This window comes from Fonsecaea nubica (assembly GCF_001646965.1).
Source record: "Fonsecaea nubica strain CBS 269.64 chromosome Unknown Scaff92, whole genome shotgun sequence".
Lineage (NCBI taxonomy): Eukaryota > Fungi > Ascomycota > Eurotiomycetes > Chaetothyriales > Herpotrichiellaceae > Fonsecaea > Fonsecaea nubica.
In genome coordinates, this window is record NW_019173765.1 from 17,983 (window position 1) to 32,651 (window position 14,669).

Genomic DNA, 14,669 nt, shown 5'->3' on the forward strand with positions numbered 1-14,669 from the left:
CAAGGCTGAACGAAAGGGGGGAGGTTAATCGCCATGGCCCTCACTTTCCCGGCCATGTTCTCGCTCGAGAATAGGACCGCCGCCGTCACAGGTACGTCACGTCAGGTTCAGGTAGATACGGACTCTGAGAAAAGACCCCCTACATACCCGACCTAGCTCATCGATCGACATGCTGACTCTGGGCATACATCAGGCGCGACAAGAGGCATCGGAGCCGCAATGGCTGTGGCCCTGGCAGAGGCTGGGGCTGATATCGTCTTGGTCCAGGTATGGAAGAGACTCTGATCCGAGACACTAAGACACGGAGGGGTGTTGTGGTCCACTGAATCATCTATCTACCATCTACCACCTATCTGTCTTGTCTACTACTCTCTTCCTGACCTCCTTCAAAATGACCTAGAGAGACGACACCAATACGACGACAAAGACCGCCATCGAAGCCCTCGGCCGCAAAGCCTCCATCTACACGGCCGACCTGGCCTCACAGTCCGAGGTTTCTAGCCTCGCACTCAAAATCCTCAAGGAAGGCGGCCACGACGTCTCCATCCTGGTGACGTGCGCGGGGATCCAGCGGCGACATCCCGCGCACCAATTCCCCCTCGCGGACTGGGACGAGGTGCTGCAGGTGAACCTGCGGAGTGTCTTCACCCTGTGCCGCGACTTCGGGGCGTACATGCTCACGCGACCTCTCCCGACGGGTGGTGGGAGAAGGGGTTCCATCGTCAACATCGCCAGCCTGGTCAGCTTCTCCGGCGGGCTGACCGTCCCGGCCTACGCGGCCGCAAAGGGCGGCATCGCCCAGCTCACAAAGGCCCTCAGCAACGAGTGGGCCGGCCGCGGGGTCAACGTCAACGCCATCGCGCCGGGGTACGTCCACACGGACATGAACGAGGCGCTCATCAACGATGAGACCCGCGCCAGACAGATCCTCGAGCGCATCCCCATGGGTCGGTGGGGGACGCCGGACGATTTCAAGGGCGCGGTCGTCTGGTTGGCCAGTCCGGCGAGTGCGTATGTATCGGGGCACGTGCTGGTTGTGGATGGGGGGTGGATGGGGAGGTAGGTAGGCAGGACACTACCTACAGTATGTCCTCAAGGGTGGTGTCGTGTCAGAGGAATCAAAGGGGGGCCTAATTGGAATGATTGACAGAGGGAGGGTATGACATGACAAAGGCTGATTTACTCGTGAGATTTGGCTTGTGGAGAAAGCTGACGGGCGGACCGTATGAAAAAGGACAAGCAGGTAGGTAGATGTTGCGGCGAGTTAGCGAGTCCTTGTCCCATAGCAATGTGATCATTTGCGCTTTTCGCTTTTCGCTTCTCGCTTCAAGGTTACTTACTACGTACGTACATTCATCCGTCGCTGCTGGGGACATGACATGACGAGAGGACAAGACGAAAACTAAATCCCCATCTCTCGTTCCACAGACTTTATGACGGACTGGGCTTCATCCGCGAATCCACCGCCAGCAGCAAGGTATACAGCACCTCGAGGGTCGGGATGGACACGCCCAGCTCCCGGCCCTTGCGCACGGGCGTGCCCAGGATGACATCGACCTCCATGGGACGGCCCATCTTGGCGTCGGTCTGCATGCTGCTGCCGATGGGCTGCATCTCCTGGATCTTTGCGATGAGCTCGTCGACCAGCTCGTCGCGGAGCGGCACGTCGCAGCGGCGGGCCACGTCGATGACCTCGCGCATCAGGTTGCGCGTCAGGGGCATGGCGTCGGGCGACGACCTCAGCCACGCGTGCGTGTCCAGCATGGTCAGCGTCGTCAGCGAGTTCCACGCCACGTTCCACACCACCTTCTCCCACCGCTGGATCTGCACGTTGTCCTCGACCGAGAAGGGCGTGTGGCCCTCGCGCAGCAGCGACGTGAATTCGTCCAGCCGCGCCCGTTCGACCGCCGGCTCCAGGTCCGGGTTGCGGAAGATGCCGATCTGCGTGTTTTCCGATTTCCAGTGGTGGACGGTCCCGGGCGTGTTTTGGCTGGCCCCGACCCACGTCTTTGGTAACTCATCCCATCAGTTGAAGAATGTACGTGGGCGGATAGACACGGGAGGGGCGGACAGGAAGGGGGGAAGGGGGGTTTTTGATAGGAAGAATCACGTACCACGCAGCTCAAGATCGGGCTCTTGGGAAACGCTTCCCGGAAAGGGTCTTCGTTCCCGACCCCGTTCTGGATGATGACCACGCACGTCTTGCTCCCGTCGACCGCGGGCGCCAGTTGCTTGGTGGCTGATGCCTGGTTGATGGCCTTGTGCGCGCACACGACGTAGTCGTACGTTTCTCCTGCTTCGGCTGGTGTGCGAACCACTGAATCCGACAATTGCAACTCCGTCGTCAGCGCGTGCCATACATTCATTCTCCTCGTCCGGAGCACGGGTGAGTCGAGGATTCTGCTCACCTTTGGCCGGATGGACGATGTGGTCGCCGTGATTCGCGCTTTTGATGTGTAGACCCTGTAGGACATCGTCGTCAACAGTCAGCGGTCATCCCGTGAGTCTTTTAACTTCTTTGTTCGTTTCGAATTCTGGTCGAAATAGCTATGCAGAGGTCGCACGTACATGTTGCTTGACAGCCTCGTAGTTGGAACGAGCCACCACGGTCAGCCGGACACGCTGGCTGCGGCTCAAGACAAAGGCGTAGAATGAGCCGATCCTGCCCCCGGTCAGTCAAGTCTCTCAAGAAGTGTGTCTCTAGCGACCAAAGACGTACGCGCCCAGCCCATAGAGCATGACATTGAGAGCCTGTGCCATTGTCGAAGGTATTGGCACTAGGCACGGACTCTTATATGCGACGCGGGTTGTTGTTGTTGTTGTTGTTGTTGTTGTTGTTGTTGTTGTTGTTGTCGTCGTCGTCGTCGTCGTCGACCTTAACACTCTCTGCTCTCTGCTCTCGTGATCAGTCAGGTCGGAGCTCGAGTGAGGGAGGAAATTTTCCTCCCCGTAGATAGCTATGTATACATAACATACACACCCGCCTCTTCTCGATAGTAACCGACGGAATTGTTGTGAAACTGGCCCAATGCGGCTTGGGCTCAGGGATGCCGAGACTGACGCCCTTCAGAAGACAAACTAGTCCTGAATACGGGGGCTTATCGCTTTTTTGTTTCTCTCTGTTCGCGAGGCGAGTTTTTTCAAAACATGGTTAGGTATTGCGCGTATGTGCTGTCGGTGTTGTCAGACGGGGTGACAGGGCAGAACAGGGGTCGTCGGCGTGGGGGTTCGTTATTGCCACTATGTACGAGGTACCTACCAAGTACAGGCACTACAGGCGGTGCTGCTCCACACTTTTGCTATACAAGGTTATTCTCCGTACATTACCTGGCAAGCCTGGCACCCACCTGCCATGCCTGGCATGGGGCATCCTCGGTGACATACAAAAATAACATTCTTTGTCTGACACGAGGAGTGTCATCATCAACTCTAACCTTACAATGGCTTACACCTAAGCACCTCGTCTCGGCCTATCATGGCTCGTTAAGATAAGGCAGCAAGCCAAATGGAGGTCATCTCTTCAAGGAACAGATGATTCTCGTTTATAGGTCCTCTCCAAGTGAAGCAAGCTTCGGTCTTGGGGTAATTCACATGGCGACGCGGGGGGATCGACACCAATGCTCCTCGAGTGGGTTCCCCTGCTTCCCTCGGTACAAAGGTACAGCATCGGTTCAATGCCTGACTCCCGTGTACCTCGTAATGACACTCGACTTGTCTCGCCTCCCAAAGGGGCGAAGACCAACTTTGGTACTGACAAGTCCTTTGACAAGTTGACAAGCGCATGCCACGTCAACTCGCGCGATAAACGATCCCCAGAAACCTCCAAGGCGAGGATGAAGAAGCTAAAGAGTTCCCAAGTCGCCAGGCACAATGACCGCCAGTCGTGCTGGATTGTTCTGTACGGCAAAGTCTACGACATCACAGGTGCGTGCATCGGAGCCAGTCTTGGGCCACTAGATCAACACACCTTGCTGCAGACTTTCTCGACGAACATCCAGGCGGGCCACAGATTCTCTTAAAGACTGCGGGTCAGGATGCCACGGCCGAGTACGAGAGTGTGCACAGTCCGGAGTTGCTGGAAGAGACCCTTCCCTCGTCTGCATTTCGGGGGCTCATCGATCCGGACACGATGCCAAAGACAGAGTCGACATCACAACCAAGACCACCGCAGAAGCAAAAGCGGTCCCCACCCCTAAGGTCAATGATCAGCGTCAATGACTTCGAGGCAGTGGCAAAGCAATTTCTCAGTCCTGCCGGATGGGCCTACTATTCATCGGGAGCAGACGATGAACGTAGTAGATACGAAGCCGCTCGTTCATTCCGCAAGCTGACACTGCGTCCTCGTGTCCTTCGCAACGTGGATCATGTCGACACCAGAACCACCATTCTTGGCCACAATACCAGCTTGCCCGTCTATGTTTCCCCTTCAGGGCTGGCGAGGTACGCACATCCGGACGCGGAATGCGCATTAGCTGCCGGAGCTGGGAAAGAAGGTCTGATCCAGGTAATACCCACGAGCCCCAGCATGTCAATCGAGGCCATCATCCGCGCACGGATCAGTCAGAGTCAGCCTGTATTTTTCCAGCTCTATTTCAATCGAGATCACCAGAAGACCGAAGCGATGATCCGTCGTGTCGAGAAACTGGGCGTAAGTGCCATCTGGCTGACGGTGGACTCGCCGGTTCTTGGAAAGCGGGAACGTGACGATCGATTAAAGGCTCAAGTAGGTAGACCACTCCGCCGTCGCGTGAAAGAACGTGCCTAGCACTTCTAACATGATTTCAGATCAGCGACGAGGACGAATATGTCACACTCGAGGAACAGAAGCCCGGCGTGGCTAAAGCGGCTTCCAGTGGCCTGCTAAACCCGACGTTGACCTGGGGTGATATTGCATGGATCCGTCGAGTGACCCAACTGCCCCTTGTTCTCAAGGGAATCCAGAGTGTCGAAGATGCCATACTCGCGTACGACAACGGGGTGGAAGGAATTGTTTTGTCCAACCACGGAGGCCGATCCCAAGATACGTCAGTCATGTCTCGTCTCCGCACTTTGAACGAAACCTAATTGTTGCATCCAGGGCACAAGCGCCGATGATCACTCTGCTAGAGATCCGACGATATGCGCCACATCTGCTCAATGGCCCAATGGAGGTCTTCTTGGATGGGGAGATTCGGCGCGGTACCGATATCCTAAAGGCCCTTGCTTTGGGGGTGCGTGCAGTCGGGCTGGGGCGACCTTTCTTGTTCAGCCTCACCGGTGGTTATGGAGAAGCTGGGTTCAGAAGGATGGTCCAGATCCTGCGCGAAGAACTCCAAGGCAACATGGCCCTCTCTGGAGCCACTAGGATCACTGAGATTGTCCCGGAGATGGTCAACACGCAGAGGCTGGACAAGGAAGTTATTGGTTCCGTCAAGTTGTGAATCCTCTAAATTGCGGTTGAGCTTTGGCGCAATGGCGGTGAGGGACACCACAACATCCGACCCGTGCAGAGGGAGACAATGCATCTCGAACGCAGTTCTCATCCCACGGACCGCAGGGAACGAGGTGAAGGGCGGAGGGACGGTATTGTCGAGTGGCGGCGACGGTGGCACCCACGGAGGCTTTGTATGCGAGGAGTCTCCGCGTTGTTCTTGAAGAATTTTCAAGTATGAGAGTATCGTGGTTCATGGATGAGCAGTACGAGGTGCTCGTATGTACAGCACATGTGTTCGACGGTCCTTATTTTCCCCGGATATTTAGGTGGATACAATCAGAAGAGAGAATGCGTGCCGGCTGGCCAAGGCGGATGGGGTAAAGGTGACGAACCCGGCAACCACGCGCTGGGCATGCGCAAGTGTAGCAATTAGGCGACCCTTAGCCCCGGGTTTACCTGGAAGAAGCCTAGAACCATGTGGCAGAAACATGTTCAGAGACACTGGGCACAGGACAATGGGGGTTCCTGGGGAACCGACGGGCACCTGTGATCCTTCTCTGGCTGTCTGTACCGAGCTACTTGTACTGGGAGCAACTTTAGGCAAAAGCCAAAACCAAGGACGGTGCATTTTGTATGGACGACCCAGACTGCGCTCGCATGACTTCTCCCTCATCCTTCTCTCTTCGCTTCCCCGCCCCATGGATTATTACTTCACTAACCTGCCAGATCCACCCATCAAACCCCGTCCCAGACACAAGGTTGAGTTCCCTACCCATTATCGTCATCATCACTATCGTCCTCTTCCTCAGCTGCTTGCCCCCTCCAGCTCCTCGGCTGCTGGTTGTCACTTCTCCTGGACGACTATATCAAAAGCCCGCCTGCATGCCACCACCACCTCCTGTATCACTGTGCCATTCTCACCGGATCCCTACAACGCAAAAGTCCGCCTGACCAGGTCATCCGAGTCCACAGGATCCGACAACCGACAAGTACATCCATCTTGTCAATCTCGTCCCATCTCGCTCTATTCTTGTCCACTGAGGTCATCGGTAGATCTCCTACGATACGATACCTCTAGAGAACCACACCCTGCGACCACAAGTGATCACCATGCTGTGACGACTTCAGAACGCGCTGCGGAAGGTGTAATATTTATGTTGCCGAAGTCTGGCATTGAGAATATCGACCGATCTTCGCCCAGCAATCCGCCAGCCTATTGGCCCCGTTGCACGCCCCAATCCGTGGTGACAGTTCTAATCCCACTTACCGATGACAGTCTCAGTGATGGATCAATCCCGTCAATGGCAGGACCGGTTTCAATGCCCGTCGTGTTCCAAGTCTTTTGTGCGAAAGGCGCACATGCTCCGCCATCAGCAGCAACGTCTGTGGCTCTACAAAACCCACCTTCGTCTGCTTTGCGTGTGCTGACTTTGTTTGTGCAGATGTCGCACAGAGGCCTTTTACCTGTAACTTCTGTTCCAAGTGCTTTAAGCGAAGGTAATACCCATGTCGCCAATCAAAAGCCAAGAGGTGGTTCTTAATGTTTGTCTTAGTGATGTTCTTCGAGCTCATCAATTTCGATGCAAGGAGCGCGGCTCCGCGCCGGTACCTGAGGGGCAATCCAAGGGACGGAAGAGGTCTTCATGCCTTTCTTGCGTGAAACTGAGGACGAAATGTGATCAAGAAACCCCCTGCACTCGCTGCCAGGAACTTGGGAAGGAATGCATCCGATGTACGTGGTCACGGCTGCCACCAAGTTGGACACTGCTAACTTGTGTGCAGCGTTATCCAGCTCACGAAGAGAAGAGGCTGCCAGGCCGAAGAGTCGGGATGCAATACCCATCCATCATTTGTTGAATGCCCCTGATGGGGATGATCTGGCTCCCCGGTTCCCGATTCGAGACACACCTCCAGGCGGTGAAGGTGACGAGGACGATGTGACGGTCAACGATGCAGAGGACTCGTCCGAAGCTTCGCATTGGAGCGAGGACTATGAATCCCACGACGTCTTTGCCGGTGCAAGTCTGGCCGATTTGGACGGCGTAAATTTTGACTCTTTCTTCGGAGGCTTCGAGAGCCTGACGTTTGGCTCGTATCCCCTGAACGCCGATATACAACACATTACTAGTGGGTCGGGTATTGTGTCGGCTGCTGCCCTGACGCTGGAGCCTCGCGCCTATGAGATTAGACAGTTGTTGATGAGCGCAGCCACCAAGTTTGCAATCGAGTATCCGGACAGTCCTCAGCTCGCGCACTTGGAGACAAACATCGGACTCCTCACCCACGTCGAAATAGACCACTGCCTCAATCTATTCTTCAACAACTACTACCGGCACTGTCCGATCATTCATCGCCCGTCGTTTCAGCCAACGATTGCCCCTATACCCCTTGTGCTGGGCTGTGTCGCTCTCGGGGCCATGTATTCAGACCCGACGAAAGTCGCTTGGATGAAGGGTCTTCTGGACCTTATCGAGTCATACATCTTCTCGCTGCCAGAGGTAAGGGACGAGTTCTTTGGCACGCTAGGGGTTTTGGAAGCACCAGACGAGGATGCCGTGGAATATCACTTTCAATTATTTCAAGGGGCCTATCTTGTGGTCATTGTCCAGTACTTCTCAGGCAATCTCGCCGGTCGTAGAAGAGCCAGGAGGCAGAGGTTCCCTTCAATGCTGAGTGTCAGTCAACTTTACCCATGCACTTGTTCAGGGCTAACTTGACTCCAGCTCGCTCGATATTTCGGCTTGCCATCAGCGCAGCATTCGAACGTTGTTGCAATACCGGATGACATTGCTTTTCAGCGCTGGGTGCGGATTGAGGCACGCATTCGGTATGTTTCTGTGTTGTATTTTTGTCTAGTGACGGCTCTCGTTTCTGACCGCTCGCTTCTAGGACGATGAATGTGATTCTCGCCCTCGATTCGGCCATGGGCATTTTTAACAATGTTCCCCCGCGCATCAATTACTGCGAAGTCGACCTCCAGCTGCCGTGTCATCCCGAATATTTTGAGTTGTCAGGCTATGCGGAGATGTTGCAACAGGGTTCATTTCCTCGTCCGCGGATGAAGTTGATCGAAGCTTTCCAGAAACTGTTCGTCCATCCTAGCGAGCTCAAGGCGGCATATCAGAACGAGAACTTGTGTTGTTGGGATATGCTTTACCTAACCCACGGTATGGACTTGCACGAATCCTTGCTGCAGAGGAGTTTCGTTGGACGTGGCTAATCGAGTCTCAAGTGTTGTACACCCACTGTTGGCAGCATCTCTTCGGAAACCCGCTCAATCGAATATCGGCCACTTCGCTGGCTGCGGAACCGCATGTTGTATACGAACCGATGAAGATTGCCCTGGCCAACTGGAAGACCCTGTGGGATGATGTCCGTGCCAAGCTGACTCGCGCCAACGTCAGCGAAATGGGGTTTGAAACTTCAGCCGATAGTTATTGGACGCTTGTCAAGATGATTGTGTTGAGATTCGAACACAAGAAAAGCGCCAGCAGCACCTCCAGTAGCATAAACGGGGCACCTACAAACTCCTCGGGCGGGTTTGCCCACAGAGAGGGAGGAGCCAGTGACGATGGGATGAGCGAGTCGAGCATGAACGGAAGGGCAGCAAGGGGTGTGAGTCCTCCCTTGGATTTTATGCCTCTTGAGGCAGACTGCGACAGCCAAGGTGCACACTTGAGGAAGATTCTACAGAGGTGAAAGACGACTTGACGATGCAGCTGCTGTATGCTCGAGGACGAGGATGTACGACGCGTGTGGTCTGCTACTTATTATTTGACCCTAAAGTACGACGGTCTATTACGAACTCGATGCTCCGGCTAGACGAGGTAACGCTTCGGAAAACATTGGGATGGTCTTCACAGTGAGCGTCGGAGAGTGCCTTGGTCTCGGGGACATCTTGGAAACTACCAGCCAACCTCAGTCTCGCCGAACTTCTGTGATTGATGCAGTTCCTCGAAGTCCGGTCGAAGGTGTCGTGAGAAACGTCAGAAACGTTGCGACAAGCGCGGTCAACGACCTAGAGGGTGATCAACGTCCAACACAAGAGCTTGGTTCAGTTGACCTGGGCGCCGTGACTGTGTTTCTCTACCCTGTGCCATGTGCTCCGCCAAAGCGCCAAAACACAACCTCTCGAATGCTGCGAGAGCCGAGGGGATTACCCTATGGACAATGTCTGGGCACCGGGCTTGGACGTGTTTATTGTGCTGCGAATGTACCTCTTCATGTGACCCTAGGTGGCTCGACTAGTGGCAGAGTAGACGTGGGAATAAGACCCCTGGAACAGAGAAAGATCTCCACGGTCAGGAAAGCCAGCCTGAAGCGGCGTATCGGGTTCCGGCACGAGGCTGGGTACGACACCACGGCAGTTCGCATTCGCGCAATTACCCTCGGAATCCTGGCGCGGCCAAGGAGTGCTCGACAGCCGGCATCAGCATTGTTTTGTGTGGGAGAGTTTTCTGAGGACCGTCCAGCCCATGGGGAAAATACCCATCCATCCTTCTATCCACACCCTCGGATAGGGACCACCACCACCGGCGACCACCAGCATCCACCAACTAGATTGGGGAAATGAGGGGCTTGCGGAGCTGCAGCTTTGGCCTGGCAGTTTCGTAGAGATGCTTCCAACCCTTTGATATATAATATTATTATCGTGGGGCAAATGCAGTTGCCCGTTTAAGTAGTTCTAAACATGGACCTTTTGCCCTTTAGCTGTGACCACCAACGAGTCCAGCGTCCTTTTTGACCCCGTCTGCCCCCCCTTGTTACCTGAAGGATCGTCGCTTCTCAGAGGAACAAATCACAGGAAATGGCCGACTCAGCCTCGTCCTCTGCGGGTGGCGGCTCCATCCCAGACCTCACAACGCGATACAGCGGTGTCCCCAGAAGACTGGCCCAGGAAGCCATTGACGCGAAGGCGAGGCTGTATTCGCAAAAGACGCTCCCAGACAGCGTGGCTCGGAGGAGGGCAGTGGTGCTCCCGCCGGACGTGAGCAGGGAGACCTTTGACGCAGCTGTGGCCGAGTTGAAGGGCCAGCTGGGCGACGAGAATGTCCAGGTCAACGACGGCCCGTTGGTCGACGGGTGGTACATGGAGCATCCGTACGTTTTGTCCATTCTCTCTTCTCCCTTTTTTTCTTCTATTATCGTGTGTATGGGTATGGAAACTGAGTAGGGCAGCAACACCCACGACGCATACCACATCGCCGAGCAGGACGAACTCGTCTGCAGCGCCGTCGTGTACCCGGGCGACACGGCGCAGGTGCAGAGCGTGGTGCGCTGGGCCAACACCCACAAAATCCCCATCTACCCGATCTCCATGGGCCGCAACGTCGGGTACGGCGGCGCGGCGCCCCGGGTTCCGGGGTCCGTCGTCGTCGATCTCGGCCGGCGCATGAACCGCATCCTCAACGTGGATGGGGACAATGCCTCGTGTGTGGTCGAGCCGGGCGTGTCGTATTTCGCCCTGTACGAGGAGGTGCAGCGCCGGGGGTTGCCGCTCTGGATCGATTGTCCGGATCTCGGGGGTGGGAGTGTCCTGGGGAATGCGATCGATCGGGGTGTTGGGTACTTTCCCTCACTCACTCACTCACTCCCTCCCTCCTGACGAGGAAGACTTCGATCAAGACAGTACTAACCTCTACCTGCCAGATACACCCCCTACGGCGACCACTTCGCCAACCACTGCGGCATGGAACTGGTGCTGCCGACGGGCGAGCTCCTGCGGACGGGCATGGGGGCGATGCCCGGCCGCGACGGCGCCGACAACCCGACGTGGCAGTCGTTCCAGGCGGCCTACGGCCCTTATGTCGACGGCATCTTCAGCCAGAGCAACTACGGGATCGTGACCAAGATGGGCTTCTGGCTGATGCCCGCGGTGCGCCACCACCAGTCGTACATGATCACGTTCCCGCGCGAGGACGACCTGGAGCGCATCGTCGAGATCATCCGGCCCCTCGCCCAGCGGCGCGTGCTGGGCAACATCCCCCAGCTGAGGCACGTTATTCAGGAGTTGGCCGTCACGGGCAAGCCCCGGTCGTATTGGTACGGTGCCGGGGAGAAAGGACCCATGCCTCGCGAGGTGATTCGCCAACACGCCGCGAAGCTGCCCTGCGGGGACTGCTCGTGGGTGTTTTACGGGACGCAGTACGGCGACGAGGCGGCGTCGGTGGCCGCGCAGCTGGACACCATCAAAGCCGCGTTCGGGCAGATCCCCGGCAGCAAGTTTCTCCTCCCCTCCTCCCTCCCGGGGGACCACTACCTCCACTCGCGGGTGCAGGTGTGCAGCGGCGTCCCCGTGCTCAAGGAACTCGACTGGCTCAACTGGGTGCCCAACGCGGCTCACCTGTTCTTCTCGCCCATCTCGCCGACCCGGGGCAAGGACGCGGCCCTGCTGCACCGCACCATCACGGCGCTCCACGCCCGCTGGGGCTTCGACGTCTTCCCCACCATGTGCGTCGCCGGCCGCGAGATGCACTACATCGCCAACATCGTCTACGACCGCGCGGACCGCGACGCAAAGACCCGCGCCACCGCCCTCATGCGCGACATGATCCGCGCCGCCGCCCGCGAGGGTTACGGCGAGTACCGCACCCACCTCCTCTTCGCGGACCAGGTCGCCGAGACGTACAGCTGGGGGGGCGGCGCGCTGCGTCGCCTCAACGAGACCATCAAGGACGCCCTCGACCCGAACGGTGTCCTGGCTCCAGGGCGCAATGGCATTTGGGGTCGACGCTTCAGAGGGAAAGGGTGGGAGATTCTGGATGGCGATCGCAGGGATTTGTTGGCCGACGGGGTCGTGCCAAAGTTGTAGGGCCGACACGGGACAGGATCCAGATCCAGAGAAGGTGGATGAATGGGTAGATGCTGTAGGCAGAAGGGTAGATGGGTAGATGGGTAGATGGATCTCTGAGAGATCTCTGAGAGAGAGCAAGCTAAGTAGCTGGAGAGGTGGAGAGATGGAAAGATGACGGTGGATCTAATTTGCTGGATTGACAGGAGAATGTGTGTTCAGGGGAGGAGACTGTGTCGATGAATCCGTCCAGTTACTCGCCAAAGTACCGTAACCATCAAAGGGTACACGTCCACTGGCAGGAATCAGAATGGCGAAGAGCAAGAAAGCAAGGTCAAGATCAATATCAAGATCAGATACAGCCTGGATATAGATTGGTACAGACAAGTCGACTGTCGACAGCGTCGGTCCGTCGGACACTCTGTCTCGACTGCTCGACCTCCTCTCTTGCTCTCTACTCTCTGACCACAAGTCCTAGTCGTCCTCGTCCTCTACTTCTTGTTGTTACCCCTGCTTGACCACTCAAATACATCAGACGCCATGGGGTCATTGCAAGAGCATGTGCGAGTCAAAGGCCTCATGGTATGCTTCATCCCCAAACCACCGCATGAATTTGCGTTACAAAAGGACCAAACATAACAACCCCCGACAAAGTCCATCGAGAATTCACAGGCCAATCAGCACAGCGGCGAGATGTTGCCCGTGCGCAGCTCCTCGCCCACCAGCGCGGCCATCTCGGCCCATCGCTTCCGCGTATCCGCTTCGGCGTCGTAGTCGTAAAGCACGTTGTTCTAGTCAGAGACATGTGAGAAATGGGGATCAAGCATGGAAGCAATACCAGATGAGTACGGATGAACCGCGTAAACAGAGGGTACACTACACACCTTTATCAGAATGGAGTCGCGGTCAATCTCGTCGCCGTCGCCTATCCGGTCCAGCGCCGTGTGCCATCGGTCGCGGAGGTCTTCGCCGTTGGTCTGTGCGCGACGCACACGGGGGAAGCGGATCTTTTCGTAGACGCGGGTCTGCGTGCCCAGGGCACAAGGGTCAGTAGTGTATAACAAGGCGTGACGCGCAGAAGGCATTGGTCGGGAAATCACGGGGTGGGACACGCAAATAATGGATGTTCAATCCACGTCAGGGATTGGGGAAGGCGGCAGGAAACAAGAAAAAGCCCAGCTTACCGCCAACGGAATATTATCCCTCCCAGCCAGGAGGAGGCACTGTGCCAGCACGGCCGCGCTCTCGGTCGCTTGACTTGCGCCTTGAGCGCTCGTGGGTAGATGCGGATGGCAGCAGTCCCCGACCAGGGCGACGCGGTGGTTCTTGCTGACCCACGTCGGGATGGGGTCGCGGTAGCAGATCTTCCAGTCGAGACACTCGTCGGTCTTGCGGATGGCGGCGGCGATGCGCGGGTCCAGCGTCGTCACCAGCCGGCGCACCTCGTCCATGTCACCCGGCTGCGACCACGACTCCTGGATGTCGGCCGTGTCCTTGTGCGTGATGATCCAGTTGAACTCGTCTCCGCCGCGCAGCGTGTTCTGCACCACGTGCATGTCCTTGCCGATCCAGATGTTGACGCACTCGTTCTCGACAAACTCGGCCGTCAGGGGGTCGCCTTTCAGTTTGTCGCCCTTGAAGAACGCCCGGAAGCACGCGTACCCGGACGACTTGGGCTTGTCGTCGAACCCGAGCACCAGCTCCCGTGCCCGTGACTTGATGCCTAGAAGAAGGCGAAAGGCAATATTAGCACACTTGGTTTACTCTGCGGTGGGAGAGGTGAACATCTGGTCGTACCGTCAACGGCAATAATAACATCCGCGAAATGTCGCTCTCCATTCTTCAGCGTCACTGACGGAGTCGTGTCGTCGTATTCTACCACCTGAATCACCACACATCAGACACCCGTGCTCCTGGATCGAAATGTGGCGTCCGGGACACTCACCTCGCTACCCATGTATAGAGGTATCCCCTTTTCTGCCACAGCCTCCAAGAAGCCTCGATGGTAGTCCCCCCGATGGCCAATGTATCCCGCCATGTCCATCAGCGGCTGCTGGGCGAGAACTTTGCCATCATGCCAGCGACGGATCTGCATGAATTCCGACTTGTTCCCGATCTCGATCAGACGGTCGCGCAGGTACGGCGACCACCGGTCCAGCAGCTTAAATGCATTCTCGCCAAGTCCCAGCGAGTCTCCGAGGCGCTGGAACTCCCTGACCTTTTCGAACATGACCACCTCAAAGCCCGCGTGGTGCATGGCCAGAGCTGTGGCACATCCTCCTAGCCCGGCCCCAACGATGATGACTATTTTGCCCAAGAGTGGTCGAGTTAGAGCCATTGCCGCTCAATACAGTGGAGGGTCGGAGAGTTTCGCCTCTGGTCTTCAACTATCGCAACGTACCTTTCAAAGGAGGCTCGACTCCCAAGGAGCCCATGGCTGTGAATCCGCTCCGAGAGTTTGTTATT

At 56.6% G+C, this 14,669-nt stretch overlaps 6 protein-coding genes across 6 annotated transcripts; 4 read left to right on the top strand and 2 right to left on the bottom strand.

Annotated features, from left to right (window-relative positions):
* Positions 1 to 33: 33 nt before the first annotated feature.
* Positions 34 to 1,063, top strand: AYO20_09651 (hypothetical protein; the record flags this gene model as incomplete). Its single annotated transcript, XM_022647920.1, has 3 exons — positions 34 to 91; positions 194 to 267; positions 401 to 1,063. 3 exons carry the CDS (start codon positions 34 to 36, stop codon positions 1,061 to 1,063), a joined length of 795 nt encoding a protein of 264 aa, XP_022496065.1.
* Positions 1,064 to 1,431: 368 nt separating this feature from the next.
* AYO20_09652 (hypothetical protein) lies at positions 1,432 to 2,760 on the bottom strand (the record flags this gene model as incomplete). Its single annotated transcript, XM_022647921.1, has 5 exons — positions 1,432 to 2,016; positions 2,115 to 2,317; positions 2,409 to 2,463; positions 2,569 to 2,662; positions 2,720 to 2,760. The coding sequence occupies 5 exons, from the start codon at positions 2,758 to 2,760 to the stop codon at positions 1,432 to 1,434; spliced, it is 978 nt and encodes a 325-aa protein (XP_022496066.1).
* Positions 2,761 to 3,674: 914 nt separating this feature from the next.
* Positions 3,675 to 5,420, top strand: AYO20_09653 (hypothetical protein; the record flags this gene model as incomplete). Its single annotated transcript, XM_022647922.1, has 4 exons — positions 3,675 to 3,924; positions 3,978 to 4,723; positions 4,786 to 5,024; positions 5,078 to 5,420. The coding sequence occupies 4 exons, from the start codon at positions 3,675 to 3,677 to the stop codon at positions 5,418 to 5,420; spliced, it is 1,578 nt and encodes a 525-aa protein (XP_022496067.1).
* A 1,714-nt stretch (positions 5,421 to 7,134) lies between these two features.
* Positions 7,135 to 9,986, top strand: AYO20_09654 (hypothetical protein; the record flags this gene model as incomplete). The annotated part of the gene is made up of 5 exons (XM_022647923.1): positions 7,135 to 8,088; positions 8,137 to 8,240; positions 8,303 to 8,580; positions 8,646 to 9,108; positions 9,200 to 9,986. The coding sequence occupies 5 exons, from the start codon at positions 7,135 to 7,137 to the stop codon at positions 9,984 to 9,986; spliced, it is 2,586 nt and encodes an 861-aa protein (XP_022496068.1).
* Positions 9,987 to 10,220: 234 nt separating this feature from the next.
* AYO20_09655 (hypothetical protein) lies at positions 10,221 to 12,224 on the top strand (the record flags this gene model as incomplete). The annotated part of the gene is made up of 3 exons (XM_022647924.1): positions 10,221 to 10,513; positions 10,592 to 10,978; positions 11,063 to 12,224. The coding sequence occupies 3 exons, from the start codon at positions 10,221 to 10,223 to the stop codon at positions 12,222 to 12,224; spliced, it is 1,842 nt and encodes a 613-aa protein (XP_022496069.1).
* Positions 12,225 to 12,880: 656 nt separating this feature from the next.
* Positions 12,881 to 14,638, bottom strand: AYO20_09656 (hypothetical protein; the record flags this gene model as incomplete). Its single annotated transcript, XM_022647925.1, has 6 exons — positions 12,881 to 12,994; positions 13,088 to 13,228; positions 13,388 to 13,926; positions 14,001 to 14,085; positions 14,149 to 14,507; positions 14,605 to 14,638. 6 exons carry the CDS (start codon positions 14,636 to 14,638, stop codon positions 12,881 to 12,883), a joined length of 1,272 nt encoding a protein of 423 aa, XP_022496070.1.
* Positions 14,639 to 14,669: the final 31 nt, after the last annotated feature.